Consider the following 19,294-nt stretch of genomic DNA (forward strand, 5'->3'; position numbering starts at 1 on the left):
GCATTGGGACCGTAGTTTACGATCGCGAGTACCAGTTCCGCATTTTCTGAAATACACGTGCATTTGCACGCGAACGAACGAATATGAATTTTAAAGGATAAAAAATCTAACATTAGAAAGATGTGAATGTAGCTCTTTAATTAGAATATGCATTTTACACGTTGAATAGAATAAAATAAATTAGAATAAAATCTTTTTAAATCGTGTTAATTTAGACTGAAGGCTTTTTTAATCTCTTTCAGGTCTGTCACGAGTTATCAAGTCATTTTTACATTTATGGTGCAATTTGGCACTAAATGCAATTTGTTGCTAAAATACTCATTAAGGAAATGATAACAGTAATAATGTCGCATTTCAACATCTCAGGAGTTACGTAGTGTTTTTGCGAGATAACGAATGCGTGATTAAAATTAAGAGAAATCTCGCTCGTGAAACAACTACTGATTAGTAGGATTTTAAACGTTAAAAGCTTTTGGATGTCACGATACGCCTCTATATTTTGAGCGCGATGCCACACACTGTGTACGCATGTACACACGTCACGGTCGCAGACGACAAAATTGATGTCTCGTACCGTAAGCGAAGTTAAAGACCGCTAGGACAATCATTGTCCGTAATAATTGTCGTCGCGCGAGCGCGCTTCTGATGTATAAAGTGATGACCGATGAATAAAACTGGAGGGTGAACGGATTAAGATTAAAAATTCGCACTTTAAAGACAGAGAAAGTTTGGGGACATTGTAATATTTTGAGTAAACTGTATGTTGAAGTACTTTGTTGGATAACATTTTTATGTGCTGACAAAGTGACATAAAATCAGATATGTATAATTGTATGTATTGTAATTATACAAATATATATACAAATATACATGTACATACATATGTGAAATTAAGTTAAGACATAGCATTTGTTTCTATTCTCTGCTGCATATTATTTGCTTTTGTTACTACTGCGTAATATTTTGAGGTAACATTTTGCGTAATTATTATCGCGAAAAAAAAGTAACTATCAATTTACGCAAACTTGTGTATTTTAATAGAAAGACAAAAGCGTTCACCAAACATCCTGTCATGCAGAAAAACGTAGATTTCGTAATATGCCAGCCTTTAGGATGAAACAATCGGGCGGCCTGAAAAACCATTCGTACGTGAATAATGTCGATATAGCGCGATCCACGATAAAACGAATCTAAGTTGCATTGTACGTGTTGCGTTAACAAGATCTGCCTTGATATATCTGTTTCCGCATCTCAAGACACTTTCATAGGATTGAAGAAATTGAACTCAAATAATAGAATATAATTGTTGCAAAAATATGCTTTCTAAAACAAAAATGGGAGCTTTTGCATTTATAATACATTTATTATACATTTATTATACATTTAAACGAAAATACATTTACATGTATATTTAATATATCCATCTATGAAAAATATCTTTTCGAATATTTTAACGTTTTTTAATAAAATTAAAAATCGAATTTTTTGCATTTTCTCAATTCGTCACACTCCTTAATAAAGGGATAAACGTTTATATAAAAAAAAGTGAAAATATTCGGAAAAACGATTCTAATAAATGGATATGCTAATTATACGTGTAAACGTGTTTTCGTTTAAACGTATAATAGCGAGCCCTAAAATAAATTCGTAATATAACATCGAAACTGATTACGTTTAGAGGTAGCAATAAAATTACAATTATGCAGAATGAGTCACATGCTTAATTAACAGAGCACATCATTTATTGTACCCGTTACTTTTTAGCTATGCTCCTTTTCTTCTCTCCTTCTTTGTACTACTAATTCTCAGATAATAATCTCTTTTTATTTGAATAATTCATTACATATTATTCTTATTGCCGTTTTCTGCGATTTTATTTACGTATTCTCGTTATCTTCGTATGTATATATTGACGGTTATGTATCTTATTAAAGATTTCTTCAAGTTCTCTTAAGTACTAAAGCAGCGCGTTAATGCTATAACTTCGTCTTTATGTATTATTTACTCTTAAAGACTTAAGACGTTTTTTACAAAAATATCTTTGAAATGTCTCATTTTCGGACACGTGTATTGTCTGGGTATAGTATAAGAATAATACTATATGTAATGAATTATTCAAATAAAAAGAGACGTCTAAAAGGCATCTTTAAGACTTATGTCTTATGTCTTGATTTCGAACTTTATATTATCTGGATTAATAAAGATGAAATATTGAAAAATACTGCCACTGGTTTCTCGCATAACTCGCACAATAAATTGTCTTCCAATGCCATTACATTCATTACAATGAGCTGAATTTTGATCAAACAACAGCGTTTGTTTGGCCTCAAAGAGGTATGGCTGTAATTTTAGTGAAAGTGATACTCACTTCCTTGATATTTCGCCGTCAGTGACCTCAAGCGTACATCTCATTTTCTATCGCAAATGCTAATTTTATGTCATTATGCAACTGCATAAGGAAGACTATACTGTTTATATATCATAGATTGTTCATAGTAAAAAAAACATTAATAAATATCAAGCAGTGGATTTTTGGCAATCTATTTTAAATAAGATTTCTAATGTTTTCTAAAATGTTCTTTCATATATCACAATTTTTAAATGTGTTTATATGTATAATATATGAAAAATGAATTATTTCCACAAAAGCTGTTTTTATATTATGTTATCAAGATTATTAAATTGCTGACATTAATGTGTATCAATGCTCTTATTGCCTTCCTTTTTCTTATCTACAACGTATGTGAAACAAGGAGGGCAGTAGATGTGAACATCGACACATGTCAAGTCAATTACAGCCAGAAATAAACTTCTACAAAAAAGAAATTTATTTTAAGAATAAGAAATTTATTTATTTAAAGAAAGTTACGTATAATGTCAATCTTTAAACTTTTACGGTTGTATTTATAAGATTTATATGTAAAAATATTTGAATACATGTTATTCAAATATAACGCACGAATTACTGTGTTTTATTGCTTCTCTTTTATTACTCTCAATTGCTTGTTATTTTATTTATTTAATTTCTTTAAACTTTTTTGTTTATAAACTTTTATTTACCTTCTATATCAGCAGTATTCGCCAAATCAGAGTCTTACTTCTGAAGAACTTTACGTTTATCAGAAAAAAATCCACCAAAAAAACTAAATTTGATTTTTGTAAATTATTTGCACTCGATTCTTACACACAAAACGAATAATATATATTTTTTACGAGGTCACGTGTGCGCGCACACACACACGTCTTATCTTTTTCAACGTCTCTCCGGTCACGAGTACAGCTTTTCGTGATCTCGTTACGTACTAAATGCACTGAAGAAGCTGTTCGCAAAAGCGTGGTGGCCTGCACAAACTTGAGGGGAGAAGATGACGGTGCCATGGCGTGGGTGATGGCGAGAGGGACGGGAAAAGAATTGCGAAGTGCGTGTCCAGCCACCGTGAAGACACGCTTCCAGGAAATTCTTCCCTTTCCCCACAAATCTCACCGATCGCCGAATGGTATAATTCGGCATCGGTAAAAAATCATCTTCCCTTTCGTTTTCCGCGTTGCACGCATGGTGAAGCAACCGAGGTCGATTGCGCCCCGACTGACTTCGCTCGAATAAATATGTGAAAACAGGAAGGAAATCTAAATAAACAAGTAAAATATCTATGTGAGTCTTTATGGATGTTAATGCGTAAATTAAATATTCATAACGCGATAGATATAATTCGCATAGATACATTTTACGAATTGTATTTATCGCATTATGAATGTTTAATTTACGCACCGTAGAGGATCATAAACCGGTACTCATAGTCGGTTCTTGTTTCAAGACCGTCTTAAGTAACGTCTTAAAACGCTAATGCGGCTCTCTGATCGGTTCGTGACATCTCAAGACCGAACTTAAGACGGTTTTAAATATAAGATCTGACTATGAATACCGGTCATAAACATTTTACTTCAAGGTGCCTCTATATAATTCGCAAATCGCAAAACCATTCTTCAGAGGAATGACTATGATTGGCCAATTCCATAACATCGATATTATAAATTTGGCGTAAATCGAGTCATGTAAACGTAGTCATAGCTACGTAAACGTAGTTCGTAAACGCAAACGCAGAATGAAAATTTGCATGTTTTTTTCATTGTGGTGGTGTGTGTGTGTGTGCGGTTGGTTTCCATCTGTGTGTATCTTGCGTGCGGTTTTCGTCATTCTGCGTCAGCATTTGCGAACTACGTTTTGCGATTTGCGAATTATGTAGAGGCACCCAATTTATTCTTGGAACCCAATAAAAAAAATGTTACTATTTTATTTGTTTCCATTCAAGAAGGAAATGTTCAATAATTCAACTGATTTCGAATTATCAATATTTTTGAAAATAAACAGCTATTATTTTTTTTATTTAACCATGTCCGCGTGTGAGACATATTGATTTCTTAATTACGATTTTTCGAAATCAGAGAATTTAAAAATGTTTGTTGTGGAATTTTTAATGGTACGCGTTATACGTATTTCTTAAAGTTCTATTTTCTAAGGGTAAAAGACATTAATTTTAATGAAATATATATGTATTTCCATATGAAATATATATAGGTAGAACACGGAGTCATATTTAAGCCATAATCACAGAATATCATCATGACGTCTTATTTAAAAATTGATTTATAAGTGATGAATGAGATCATGATGATATCGTCATGACTTCTGTGTTCTATTTAGGATATATATTATAGATTTGCAATGCTATCGTTGGAAAAGTGGAGCTGCCATAAAATATGCTTAAGATAATTAAGGAAATATATTAACATTATTTATCTATATATGTTAAGAAAATTGCATACGCTCAGAATTATGAAGTTAAAGACTTGCACTTTCTGTATTTATAATCGTAGCTATGTTCGATGGTTAATGAATCGCGTAGTTCTTTTACATGCTGTTACCATGTTGTTGCGATTGCAGTCTGATATCACTGGCACTAGTAAACTGGCTGGAGTAAATAAACAATGATTGTAAGTTTGTTCGCGTTACTTGAAATCCTCAAATAAAATATTTGTACACTTAAAACAAAATAAATATACTATATATTCTGGCAAAGATTCTGAATGCAAAAAATGCAAGCAACACGAATAAATCTTATATCTAACAAATAAAATTTGAGTTAAATATCACAGTAATCTGTACTATTTTCCATAATGAACCAGTGATCCAAAAAATATTGGCTATAAATATCATTAATTTCTATAAATATCTGTATAACTGTGAATTTTTTCTTTTTATGGAACATTTCATTATATCTTATGAAAATGTGTATTAAGTAAAATCATTGATTCTGTGATTAAAATTCCCAAGGCTTTAGCTCGCGTATCGATAAATGAATCAAACATTCTTTTACAATCTCGATATTCATATGGCATCTACGAGTGACTTATTTACCTCCTCGCATTTTTATTTTCGTTATGTAGGACTAGGCAATAAACCGGTTTTGGATCGTACGATGAAAAAATTGCCTCACTATTGGTCTGCGTTAACCAAGTCTCCTTCGATTACCTCAAACAATATATATACAATGTTATAGGTAAATAAATTCAGTAAAAATTTCTAAATTCGAATCTCAACTCGATTTTTTTAAAAAACACAAATTTTACAGTACACATTTAAGAAAAAAATATAAAATACGAAAATACAAAATTGTATGTTTAAATATTATTAACATAATTTAAATATTGTTAAAAATTAAATTGAACTAAAAATAAGTAGTACTATAAATATAATAGCCATGACAAAATAGTCAATAAAATTAAATTTAATGGTGTTTATATAAATATCACTGTGAATAAAATTTTGTAATTAAAATAAGTATAATTTCAACGATAGGTGCCTCCTTCAAAAGAACATAATCTTTATGATGTTGTCAAATGAGTTTGCATACAAAGGAAAAAGATTAAGAAATGTTTAAAGTTCTTTTCGTAAAGACTCGTTTACATTGAGATGTGAGCAGAAGTGCAACTATATTTGGGGTATATATACGCCACAGTTTATTCTTTTCACGAATTCTTGCGGAAATATTTTTTGTTTTACACTGATTGATAAAATATAGCATGTCTTGCATTGATATGAAAATCTTGAGTGTATCTCTAATCTTCTGCGAGATGTGTTTTTGGGAATTTTAAACTGGAATCAGAGATAACGGATACGGTGGAAATTATTTGAATATTTTTAAAGCAATTTGGAATCTTGTGCAGCGGAGAGAATAGTATATATAACACATTTCAGTATATATAACATTTAAGAAATAAATTGGAGATGCAGTTTGTCTATATTTTAATAAGTATGATAAACTTTTGCTTGTCTGCAATATATTTTTTCCGTGTGAAGGAGCCTTTAAATATATTAGTGAGACAGCATCTGTGGTCTAACTGGTTTTGAAAATGGACTGTGATATAATGTACAATCATTAGTCGAGTTTCCAGTTGTTTATCGACCACCAACGGGGAAAGATTAAATTCTTAAGTTCTCTACGAAGTTTCTTAATAAAGTCATTTGGGTTGGACAGTGAATATTTTTAAATAGTGCAAACAGAATATCTTCCTTTCTCTTAATATAATATTTTGTTGTGTAAAAATCGTTTACAATTAGATAGAAAATAGAAACTTAGATAGAAAGACCGATAAGAAGAACAATATCGAAACAAGATTTTTTATCTTTTCGAAACTCTTGGTGCATTGCTTTTTTGAATAATGTTGTGTAAAAGTGCTACTCGATTTTCCTGTTATTTTACGAGAAACGTTCGAAGAGACTTTCACGTAACCATCAATCCTCTTCGTAAGATAATCAAGGAATCTGGTAACGTTGTTGAGTCCGTCAATACCGGAAATGCAATTAAACCTCCACGAATACTAATAACAGGTAAGTAATTAAATAACATTTAATGAGGTAATTAAACAACATTTTTTTTTTCGCTAAAACTTGTTCTCGCTATTAGCATATTTTACATAATTCAACAATTAAAAACAAAATATCATAAGATCACACGTAAATACACAACTATGTAAAATAACGAAAGAGCTTTATTGGTCTGAGCTCATACATATTAATATTTAAATAGTATTTTAATTCTGCAAACTGCATGCCGAAATCATTTTCAACTTTGAAACGTAATTCTGAAAAGAACTGGGATATTACAAATTAAATTGACAAGCAATTTACTGATGTTAATAAGATCTTAGCGTCCCTAACAGCACAGGGAATCTCCCGAGGAGCTACTCACAAAATGAGGCAGTCAAACATTCTTCATTGAAATCAAGAAATCATCTGAAATCGAACAAAAAAACATCGTCGTACGCTCGGTCGCGCGTCTCGAACATTCTGTCGGAAAACAAATAAAATCACTTTGCAATCATATTGAAATAACCATAAATACAAGAAATCGGAAATCACTTTCGTAGGTGAGTACCCCCTCGGGATCTCCTGTGGACGTTCGTATGTCCATTGAACATCCTAAGGACATCCTCAAGATGTATCCCGGAAACGTGTGATTATTAGGGATTACTTAGTTCTGTATCGTGTATGTACATGCAGTCTTATGACACTTTGTTTATTTTATATATCTTTACCAAACATTCCTTACTATAGGCGATTTTTGGTGTGCTTCTGGTATAGCAACCAAAAGCAACCGCAGTTGGGGCTATCTTTGTTTTCAGGGATCAGAAGACAAAGATGGGCCCCAACCGCGGTTGCTTTTGGTTGCTATACCAGAAGCACGCCAAAAATCGCCTTATATTAGTTATTGCAACAAATATCACCACAGTTTTAGTGGTCGAATTGGTTAAAACGTCCTTCACGGAATGTAGGGAGGAATCCTGACTGAGGTGATATTTTTCGCAATTAATATTTTAACAATTTTTTAAGACACCTTGTTAGCATACACAATTATGTAAAATAACGAAAGAGCTTTATTGGTCTGAGCTCATACATATTAATATTTAAATAGTATTTTAATTCTGCAAACTGCATGCCGAAATCATTTTCAACTTTGAAACCTAATTCTGAAAAGAACTGGGATATTACAAATTAAATTGACAAGCAATTTACTGATATTGATGTTATTCAAATTATTTATCAAATTATTTATCAGTTTTTGAATTGTAGCGATTGCATCATCACACTATTCTAGTTGCAATCCTGTAAAATATAAGAATTCGTGAGAATTATGTACCCAATCAGCAGACAATGTTTTTTAAACGTTTATTTCTCATTAATTTTATTTCTCATTAATTTTATTTCTCATTAATTTTATTTCTCATTAAGTTTATTTCTCATTAATTTTACATTTTTCATGATTCGTTTTCAAAATTCATTAATTTAACGTTTATTTAACGTTTATTAAATGTTTATTTTTAATAAACATTATATACATTATAATTTTTCATTTGAAATAATGGTTTGAAGAAACATTTTTTAAACATTTATTTATCGATTATTAAATATTTATTTCACATTAATTATTCATTTAAAATAATGATTTAAAAAAACATTTTATTTATTTCACTTTATAATTAATCTTTTTAAATAATATGATTTGATATGACATTTATTTTACATTTATTTCACATTATTCAATACTAATAAAAAATTATAATTATTGTTAATTATTATTATTTATTCATTAATTGTAATTAAAATTAAAATATTTATAACTCAATAGCAGACAATGTTTTTTAAATGTTTTTTATTCATTAATTATTCATTTCCTTAATACATATTTCGGAAAAAATATTTATTTAACATTTTTTTTATTAAATATTCATTCAAAATAATATTTTTTAAAAAACGCTTTTTACATGTATTTAATATTTTTTAAGTATTTATTTTTCACGAGTTATTCATGTGAGAAAATGATTTAGGTAAACATTTTTAAGTATTTATTTAATACTTTGTAAATATTAATTTTTCATTATTATTCATTTGAGAAAATAATTTCATTAAACATTCTTTTAACATTTATTTAACATTTATTAAACGTTTTTTTAATAAAAGAAAGGGACTTAACTCATTATTTTTAACGTTGTCTGCTTATGGAGTAGATATAGGTAAATGTAATATCTACAAATCGGCTCAACTGTACGGTGAAGAAGAAAAAGCAAAAACAGAAAAAACATAACGAGAGAGAGAGAGAAAGAGAGAGAGAGAGATTCTCGATGTTTCATAAATGTCATTTATTTCATTGTACATTTCGTACGTTTTTACGTTTTCACGGACAAATAGATAATACAGCTAGATACACAATAGTAGTGTATCGGTACGCGTATCGGATTTTAATAAAAATAAATATTATATATAATCATTATAAGGTTGCATGGGCAAGCAAACAAAATTCAAAGCTTTGCTCGGTTTAAAAAATTTAAATTTATAGTCTTCTCAAATATAATTAAAGAGCAAACAGATATATAGGTTTTAAAAAAAAAAAGAGATTACATGACTGATCATGAGATAATAACAAAGGATTTGTCTGTGAAACTCCAACGCGAAAGTTCGTGTATGAAAATCCAGAATAAACTCAGATTTAAATTAACAGATGATCTATTTTATTACCGTTAAATCAAAACAAAGTTCACTAAATTTGAGAATAAACTTTTGAAAATGACCCACGCCTAATTGCCATTAATTTTGACAGAAATATTCAAAATAATATAAAGGCATGAAGTAATATAATAATAAAAACAAAAAATAAATAAAAATGATAAATGATATCAGCACGAAATAATATTTACGGAAAGAAGGCAATCCTAATTATCTTGAGATACATAATCAAGATTGTGTGTGTGAATAATCTTTAAACAGTTTTATCTTTGTTTTATTTAAATTTACTTTATGATTATTAACTCAATTCAGTTTAAGATTGCGTTTTAGAATTGAAAATGATTTCGGCGATAGTTTACATACCTATGTATATAAATTCACCGAAGTATTTAATAATAAGATTCAGCTCAAGACCAATAAGGCTTTTTCAATAAATTTAATTGGTGCTATTAATGTAATATCAGTAAAGATAATATGCACTATATTTTCATTTTTTAAAATTTTATTTAAAATAATGATATTTGAAAAGCAACGGCAATTATTTTTAACAAGATTGATAACATTAATCAATTACTAATATAATTCATCTTATTCTTCATTATACTTTCATGTCGCACTTGCTAAGTTTTTAATTTAATTGTACATTTCTTAAAAGAACTCAGATCAGATTTAAAATATGATATTTGAATATTTCATACGTGAATGCAATTGCATGTTCTCGCAGCATGTCTTTGCCGTAGTTCGAGATTTTATCAGAAAGCATTTTCGCGGTCCTTTGAATATAGAAAAGTATTACAAGGATAACGTTGATATCTACGTTTTATTAGGAAAAACACAAGGCTTTCTTCGTCGAGCGAATTCTTACGCCGTGTGCGATTTTTATTCAGGTGGTCTCGGACAATTAGGCACGGAATGCGCGAAGTTGCTTCGTCGAAATTACGGTAATGAGAATGTCATACTGTCAGACATTATCAAGCCATCGGAGGAGAGCTTAGAGAACGGACCTTTCATCTTTGCCGACATCCTCGACTTTAAGGGTCTGCAGAAGATAGTCGTGGACTATGGAATCGACTGGCTCATCCACTTCAGCGCTCTACTTAGCGCTGTGGGCGAACAAAACGTACCGCTAGCCGTCAGAGTCAATATCGAAGGTAAGAAGAGCGATACGATCCATGTTTATATCATGTCAAGATTGCGTGTCTTTAACATTTATATAATTACTTCTTGTTTTTTTTTTTAAATATTTGATCGAACGCAAAACCTCTCGTGCGAGGACATATCGTGGTTTTCCGCAAACTGCGTTCAAAGTGAAATGGAATGTTGTGCCGACGAGTGAATTTGTCATTACGATATTAATTATGATGCGGTCGTGATTATGAAGGGAAGAAAGTGTCCGGGAGAAAGCGGACACAAAATAGCAGTCGAAACGCGATATCACAATTTATGAAAACATGGTTGAAAAATAGAACCGAGACCGTCTTGAGCTAAAAGTCGCACGAAGTTATAACCTTGGTTATAAGTATATAAAGCACCTTCAATTTAATGCATTTTTTAGGAAAAAGCAGCAATAAAAGGAGAGACAAAAATATTAAAATTGTTATAAAATTAAATAAATATTTTTCAATAAAATTGTTTTTTAATTTATTTTTGTTACATATAAAACGTTGATATCAATTTGTGGAGGTGTTTTATACTTATGTGTGGCCAAGGCAGTATATAGAATTCTTTTAAAGACATTCAGAATCTTTGTGAATATTTATTTACACTGTATACAATTAATTCATTATCAGTTTTTTTCGCAAAATAACAGGAATGCACAACGTTATCGAATTAGCGAAACAGTATAAGCTGAGAATTTTCATACCATCGACGATTGGCGCATTTGGTCCCGATTCGCCGAGGAATCCCACGCCGAATGTTACGGTGCAACGACCTCGTACGATTTACGGTGTCAGCAAGGTCCACGCTGAACTCTTAGGAGAGTATTATCATCATCGCTTTGGTCTAGATTTTCGATGTCTTCGATTTCCCGGTGTAATCAGCAGCGATCCACCTGGCGGCGGCACTACAGGTGAGAATGTCGCCTTTTCTTTATCCCGACGGCACATTTAAAAATGTATTTCACATATTTAAAAAAAAAATAATTAAAAAATATATATTAAAAATTATAAAAAATTACAGATTTTTTTATATTGTATTTGAAAGTAATGCAGATATTTTAGCGGCGATTTAAAGCACGAATAAAAAATAATTGTAATAAGTAGACATGTTTTTTTAAAAAAGAACTAAAATAAAATGAGAAAATTTTCATTTAAACTATGAAATTGTATTATTAAATATAAATTAAATATTAATTTTATTGAACTGTCTCATATGTAACATTCATTTTTAAACGGAAAGGATAATTTCGACTCTACGTACTTTTTGCAGACTGTGTATATCTAATATATACATTCTTAACTACTAATAGTGTTTTTAAGAAAATGTAAGGCAGTCCAATCCATTCCTGCCAATGTTTAATCTTGGTGTAATTTACTCTTGTTTATCTTTTTCTAATGTTTCGAACTAGAGAAAAGTAAAAAGTAAGTTAAACCGAGATTGAAGTTAATGTACAGTGATACAAATGAGCAAAACACGCGCGAATATATTTTATACACTTTACATACAACGTATGTAAGCATACCAGAGATGGGCACATTTACGAATAAAGAATAACGAATAAAGAATAAAGTCTTATTCATAAATAAAAAATAATTTTTTATTCGAATATAAATTTATTTTGTGTATCTAAAATAAAATTATATTCGAATAACATTTATATTCGTGCATGTGGGAATAATGTATTTGAATTAAAAATATATTCGAATATACAATGTATTCGAATGAATAATATATAATTCAACATATATAGATACATTTAATGTGTGTATTGCAAAGTATAATGTAGATAACATAAACTGTTGTAAACAAAGGTTTATATGTTATTATGTGTTATAAAATTTTTTTATAACATAGTAACATATAAACCTTTGTTTACAACAAGCCATCTTTTTTTATTAAACTTTCTTTTTCACTAAACGTAGTTCAAAGTTTAGACTCCAAACGAAGATATGAAGCTTGGTATGAAACTTATAGCGCACAATTAGGAACTAACAATGAGTGGATATTATTTGGAATGTGGATCTTTATTTCGTACAGTGACCTCGTGACAAGCTCGTGAAAGGCTCGTGTTCTAGGAACAATATAATACAAAATAAAAAAATACGAATAACAAATAATACCAATAACGAATAATGCTAATAACGAATAAAGCGAATAACTAAGTAGCGAATAATGCAAATGAAGAATAATACGAATAATGAATAAACATCAATAATACAATGGCGAATAATATGAATAATGAATAATATAAATAATAAATAATGCAAATAATAAATAAAATTCTATTTGAATAATATTTTAAATAAAAAATTATTCGAATAGTGCCCAACTCTGAAGCATACACTATAATCCGATTCGTTTACCATTATAAAAATAGGATTTGTCGTTAAGTGCGCAATATGAGTCATCACGTTTTTTCCATCATGCTGTTTTAAATACTGCATTTATCTGTTGATATTTCTTTAAGAATTCGTTGCCGCGAAATATTATCCGTCGAAAAATAATCATCAATTAAACGGCACATCGATATAATTTCTCGTTGGGTAAAATGAAATATTTTTCAAACGAATATTGCGTGTTTGAGTTTTCCGATTTCTAATAAGATAATCATATTCATGCTCAAAGAACGCTTAATGCCGCATGTAGAATAGGCTGATAACTGAAAATTGATATATTTTACCTTCTTTTGCGAAGAACTAGAGCATTAACCGTGCTTAAGATAACTATATAATGGTAGAACGTATCGTTTCTCAAGGACAATGCTACTGGCAAATAATATAGCGAGACTCGATCCTTGGTCGTCTTTTTTCCTCATTTTCCAATGCGTCAATATTATCTATCATAAATCGCCAATATTATCTACATCGATAAAAAACCTGTTTCTACAAACATATCATCATTTTTATTTAATCATCCTCATTTCTGCACTTTGCGTGAATCAATAGAGGAACATTCATTATTATATCGCAAATTATCTGTTTAGAAAAATCAATTGTAAAGCGTATAATAAGAAAAATAAGCCATCTGACAATATAAATTATTAAATTATAATTAAAAAAGTCTGTTCAAATATAATCATTAGATGAAGTTTACATTTATTTATCCGTAAATTTTACTTTCTTCATTTTATTTGAAAATGTATGTGTGTTACACATTTGAGATTTGACAATAACTTTTAGCTTTCTTTATTCCTCTGTAGATTACGCTGTAGCGGTATTTCATGAAGGACTGTTAAACAAAAGATACGAGTGCTACTTGGAGCCTCATACAAGACTGCCCATGATATACATCGATGACTGTCTGTCGGCGCTCTTTCAGTTTTTGAATACACCTGAAAAATTATTGCGTAGACGAGTTTACAACGTTACAGCCATGAGCTTCACACCTGAAGAATTGTTTAATGAACTCTTTAAATATATACCGGATTTGAAAATTACTTACAAACCTGACAAACGACAGCATATCGGTACGTATATACGGTAATATTTCTGGCGAAAATAAAAATTAGAGCGTAAGTCGAATGTAAAGAGTGACAGAAGCGTAAACGAAGCTTCTAGGAGGTGAAACTTGTGACAACTAAATGTAAAAAAGGCGTTATTTTCGCCAAAGGTATTTTGTAGATTATACTGTAATTCGATTATGTAAATATTCAAATTAGAAATTCTGTTATTACGTTGATTTCAGCGGAAAGCTGGCCGCAAGTTTTCGACGATAGCGAAGCACGACGGGATTGGGGATGGCAGCATAAATATGATCTACAGAGGCTAGTGGAGTTAATGGTGCAAGATGTTAACACGAATTTTTTACCAAAATATCGACTGAAAGAAGTCAACAGCTACGTATAAATTCTATAAAAATTATACATAATTGACTTCTTTCAATTGATGTGTGTTTTGAGAGCTTCTATGTTATAACAATTGACATACTAGAAGCCTATACCGGTCGAAGCTAGATCTTTTAATGCTTTAACTAAGCAATTCGGTGCACAGTTTGAAGGACTATACAAATATGGTATATATGCAAGAGTACATATATAATTCACATTGAATTATTTAAAGCATTAAAAGATCTAGCTTCGACCGGTATAGGCTTCTAGTATATCAATTGTGTTTCACATGTACGGTCCACAAAAATGAGATTCTTATTGTTTCAATCCATGTTATACATTCAATATATTCGACTCCTTGTAGTTCTTCAAATGTAAAAAGTCAATAATTAATTTTATTATAAAAATAATTCATTTGTATTTTCATACATGAATTAAGTAGAACAGCAATAAGATATAACAGATATCTCAAGAATCGGATAAAAATACAGGTTTTCGATTACAAAGCTTTTTAAATGCACCATAATTGAATGTTCGAAATCCTCTCGAAAATGAGTGAAGAGTATTTTTGAAATTTTAAATAGCAGCTTATTAAAACAGTAATGCAGTTAGTTGGATTTTTTTACGCTAAAAATTAATTAATCAACTTTTACTCAAAATATTTTTTGTAAATAGTCGTATAATTACAAGTTATGGATCATGAAAGTTAGAGATCTAAAGATTAGTATTATATATATAAGCAGTATTTATTAAAAAATTTTGATTAAGTTTGATTACTATTGATATTGGATAAATAGAATAAAAAATATAAATAGATTTATAATACAGAAAGACAGAATGCTACTTGTTAACTCTGATCCATGTCTACATCCATAAATTCTGTAAAATCATCGTCGTTCAACATTTCTGCGATGTTTACTGGCGTCATTTTATTCCTTTTTGGTGTTTCATAACTCATTTTTCGATCTTTGCTTAAAGGTGTGTTGATCGTATCTTTATTTCTCGTTGGTGTAGCATATCTATCATTTCTCTTTGGCGTTCCAGAAAATTCTGTATTTCTAGAAGGTGTAGGATATTTATCACTCCTCTTTGAAGATAGACTTCCAGGAGTTCCAACCGTATTTTGAGAGAATTTTTCTTTATCTATATCTGCAAATGAAACACATACATAAATGTTATATATATTAATACGAATACTAAAGTTCTTTTTTAATGTTTTTTTTTCTTACCTTTACCATCGTCTTCGGTTAAAATTGCACGACTTTCAGCAAAGTATGCATTTGGATGTAAAAGTGGTTTACTTGCTGGTTTATCGTGCACGACTTCAAAATACTTGGCACAAGCTAAGTGATACTGTCCATCCTTAGCCAAGTCTAATATTTCAGTCATATCTACAATAAATTAATATAAAATTGAATATAAAAGGACAATCCTGATTTTTTTTACTAATAATTGTCACTAATAGTGACAAAACCAATAATCTTACTAGAGGCGAATACGCCACAATTGGTTAACTTTTGGCAAAGCGAATCGCGATCCATATGTCTGAACGGACATCCGTGGTATTCTCCAGGCCCAACAGAGCTAGATATAACTTTTTGACAACCATATGGAGTGTAATTTGTCTGCCTTCCCTCTTTACCGAAATAGTGCCTAATAGAGTACGCATATTTTTTTTCAAATGCAACCCCATCTGCCTTTTTTGAAAATGCATCTCTCCAAAAACGAAGAGCATCTTCTAAGGTCACACCTATACCTTTTAGGAATAATCCATATTGCATGCGCCCTGAATTTTTTAAATGGCTGTTGGTACAGAGTGCTTCGTGAAGTGTTCTCATACATAATGGATATGATGTCTTTGATAACTATAAAAATTTTTTAACAGATTTTAAATGAGATAAGCTTAAGAAAATAGAGTTCTTAACTAAAATAATAATTGATTTACATCATTTAGTTTATCAATAGGTGTTGCTGTAGTTGACCATACGACACGCGCCATTCCAGAGAAGGCTGCAGGAAGACCTATTAAATATTTAGTCAATCTTTCGTCATCAGATATATTATCATACAGAATTTTTGCACTCTGCAAAATATAAAAAATATTTGAATTAAAAAATAATTGAATTAAATCTAATCTTACTTTAAAACTAACAAAGGCTATATCCTACCGCTAATCCTGTAACTAGGTTTTCTCTAAGATAGGAGACAAACACAGAACTTAGATCCATATGAGTGATATATGCTATCCCTGCTTTGAGATATACTTTACGTCCTCTGATCAAATCAATGACTTTCTCAAAAGGCACTTTATAAATATCAGCAATATCAATATTCGTAACTTTTCCACATGACAAAGTAAGCTCTTCTTTCATTTCAAATTTTTCATCTTGTGAAATCTTAAGAAACATTAATGATCAGATTAAAACATATATGTTATCTTTTAATCTCTTATTAAAGTATAATGAAACATACAGATATACAATCCATGTTGGTAATACTTAATAGACGCTCAATGCCCTTCTTATCTAAAGAGCTAAATCTTAATTTGAAGAATTCAACTTCCTGATTAAGGAACCACTTGGTTTGTTCGACGTCATGGCAGTACACTAGTCTTAAGATAAAATGTGATATGTGATCTTTCCTTCTGATCTGTGAATACTCCTCTGACTGCGGATTGGACCCATCAGCGTATAAGAGATTTGCATAGTGTTTCAATCCATCAGATTTCAGACACTCGGCGAAGGCTTTCTTGCGATCTTCCTGCGTTTTCAGATCACTTCTACAATTCGTTGTCTCTACCAACCGTAACGCTGCAACAAAATCGATTGTACAATATAGAATTATAATGGATATACAGTGTAATGCAGGATGCTTTCCATTTAGTGGCACAAATCGACATGAATATCATTCTATCTTTCTTGCACCCAAAAAAATATTCTGTCGATAAGCGGGGAATTCCTCTTAGCATTTCCTCTCTAAGCAAAAAATTTTACATTAATCTTACATTAATCAGGTGTGTGTATGTATTCATCTATAAAAATGAGGACATATGAGCTATGATCAAAAATAAATTCCTCTATAGAAAAATCTATTATAATAACTCGAATTTTGAAATAAAAGGATACACAAAATACTAGCGGCACGCTTACTTGTTAGAAGAGGTTTGTCATTTATGTGCTACAGTAATACACGTGCACGTCAGTACATGCAAGACATTCTTCTAGTATTCAAAGGACCGTAATCCTAAATCCAGTACTTTAGGGTTATACGAAATTCCTTTATTTTGTAGAGTATTCTCTTGAGGTCATATATAAATGGAAAATCCTTTGACATTAACACAGAACCGCTAAATGGCAGAATATTTTTTTTTGGCTGTGACATTCAATAAGTAACAAAGATGGAACGATACTTGTGTAGACTTGTCATTAAATGGAAAATATCCACAATCATTTCATCTTTGTTTAACATTAGCAAACTACAAGAATATAATGATTTACTGAATCATCTATATTTTTGCTGGACAAAACGTCTAATATCAATGACTGAATATAAAAGCATAGAAAGAAGGCTACCTTTCAGTCTATCAAATCCCAGGTCTTGAAACTCTTCCAGCGATATTTCACCGACCGGCGGCACATCGTACATTTGTATGTCGTGAGGATAATCATTGTTGAGATCATTTACATCCGTAACAGCCGTGTAACGTCGGCGTGTCTTATAATCCATTCTCGAACTTACGGTGGTCTACTTGTAGCTGCACAGTGAAGAAGGTAAACATAAATTAAGCACACGTGGAGAACACTGTGTGCGTTAGGTCGTGTCTGCAAACAATAGCATTTGATATTTCTCGATTTTTGTGACATATCGTTTACTTACGACAAATAATAGGAAATATGAAGAAACAAAACAGCAGATAAAAATCATTCTTCGTGCAGCTCTACGCCATGATACTGACCAGCTGATGCTTTCCCGCCTTTTTTCCCCGCCATGTGGCAAGTGATTAAAACGTCATCCACAATAAATTAGAGAAAATATATGAAAAAATATTAATCAATCATTTGATTATTTTTCTTGAATTTTTTTATTCTTGAAAAAACTGTGATATAGCAAGGATTTATATTAGCAAGGATTTTTTAAACATTTTTTATCGACAGCTAAAAAGTAAATTTTGTTAGTAGACGCTAGATGGTGCTTCATAACCGTTTGTCGTAGTTCTATCAATTTCTTTTTTCCCCCACACATTTTTCATTTCTATAATACTCTTTTCTGTAATCATTTTTTGATTATTATGCAAAAAATCTTTGTATAATAATTTACTTCGTTATATTTATTCTTTACGTATACCTATAAATGTTTATTAAGTAGGTATACTAATGTCGACATAAATTATAATAAATATAAAAGTGAACCATGCATGGTTCAAATTTTTATTCCAAATTATGATATTATTCCAAATTATAATTATAATTATAATTTTTAATTTTTATTATAATTATAATTATAATTTGAAATTATTCCAAATTATCATTTTACGGGTGTTATTGTTTTTTTTTTCATAATTTTGTAGGTAATATAGATATTAATTAAAATTGACAAATTGTTATATTTTTCATTCTTTTCATGATCTTACATTGAATCTAACTAAATTATTTCAGAAAGAATTTTATTGCAAAACAGTTGCGAATTGTTCGACAAACATTGTTAGGATATCGTTAGAAGATAACATTTTTTTCCACGGAAGAGAG

At 30.4% G+C, this 19,294-nt stretch overlaps 2 protein-coding genes across 3 annotated transcripts; one reads left to right on the top strand and one right to left on the bottom strand.

The window, feature by feature from the left end:
* Positions 1-6,706: 6,706 nt before the first annotated feature.
* On the top strand, positions 6,707-14,846 carry Tdh (L-threonine dehydrogenase). Its single transcript, XM_018457497.1, has 5 exons — positions 6,707-6,889; positions 10,450-10,713; positions 11,373-11,633; positions 13,923-14,189; positions 14,408-14,846. The coding sequence occupies exons 1-5, from the start codon at positions 6,721-6,723 to the stop codon at positions 14,566-14,568; spliced, it is 1,122 nt and encodes a 373-aa protein (XP_018312999.1). The 5' UTR covers positions 6,707-6,720; the 3' UTR covers positions 14,569-14,846.
* Positions 14,847-15,396: 550 nt separating this feature from the next.
* On the bottom strand, positions 15,397-18,496 carry LOC108728836 (DNA primase large subunit). 2 transcript variants are annotated; one of them, XM_018457632.1, is made up of 8 exons: positions 18,426-18,496; positions 18,122-18,303; positions 17,022-17,359; positions 16,718-16,945; positions 16,495-16,632; positions 16,036-16,414; positions 15,779-15,940; positions 15,397-15,698 (listed from the first exon to the last, which is right to left on the bottom strand). In XM_018457632.1, exons 2-8 carry the CDS (start codon positions 18,273-18,275, stop codon positions 15,397-15,399), a joined length of 1,701 nt encoding a protein of 566 aa, XP_018313134.1. In that variant the 5' UTR covers positions 18,276-18,303; positions 18,426-18,496. The 2 variants fall into 2 exon arrangements, with proteins under 2 accessions (XP_018313134.1, XP_018313135.1); XM_018457633.1 differs by lacking the exon at positions 18,426-18,496 and having other exon boundaries at positions 18,122-18,332.
* Positions 18,497-19,294: the final 798 nt, after the last annotated feature.

The sequence above is a fragment of the Mycetomoellerius zeteki genome, unplaced genomic scaffold, assembly GCF_001594055.1.
Source record: "Mycetomoellerius zeteki isolate Tzet28-1 unplaced genomic scaffold, Tzet1.0 scaffold64, whole genome shotgun sequence".
NCBI classification, from domain to species: domain Eukaryota; kingdom Metazoa; phylum Arthropoda; class Insecta; order Hymenoptera; family Formicidae; genus Mycetomoellerius; species Mycetomoellerius zeteki.

Bases quoted from the DNA above. Each gene is read 5' to 3' on its own strand.
- Tdh (XM_018457497.1), top strand. From the start codon at position 6,721: ATGTTGTGTAAAAGTGCTACTCGATTTTCCTGTTATTTTACGAGAAAC. The intron at 6,890-10,449 runs GTAAGTAATTAA...ATTTTTATTCAG, and splicing joins TCCACGAATACTAATAACAG to GTGGTCTCGGACAATTAGGC. The intron at 11,634-13,922 runs GTGAGAATGTCG...ATTCCTCTGTAG, and splicing joins ACCTGGCGGCGGCACTACAG to ATTACGCTGTAGCGGTATTT.
- LOC108728836 (XM_018457632.1), bottom strand. From the start codon at position 18,275: ATGGATTATAAGACACGCCGACGTTACACGGCTGTTACGGATGTAAAT. The intron at 16,415-16,494 runs GTAAATCAATTA...AAATTTTTATAG, and splicing joins CTATTGATAAACTAAATGAT to TTATCAAAGACATCATATCC. The intron at 15,699-15,778 runs GTAAGAAAAAAA...TTTCATTTGCAG, and splicing joins AACCGAAGACGATGGTAAAG to ATATAGATAAAGAAAAATTC.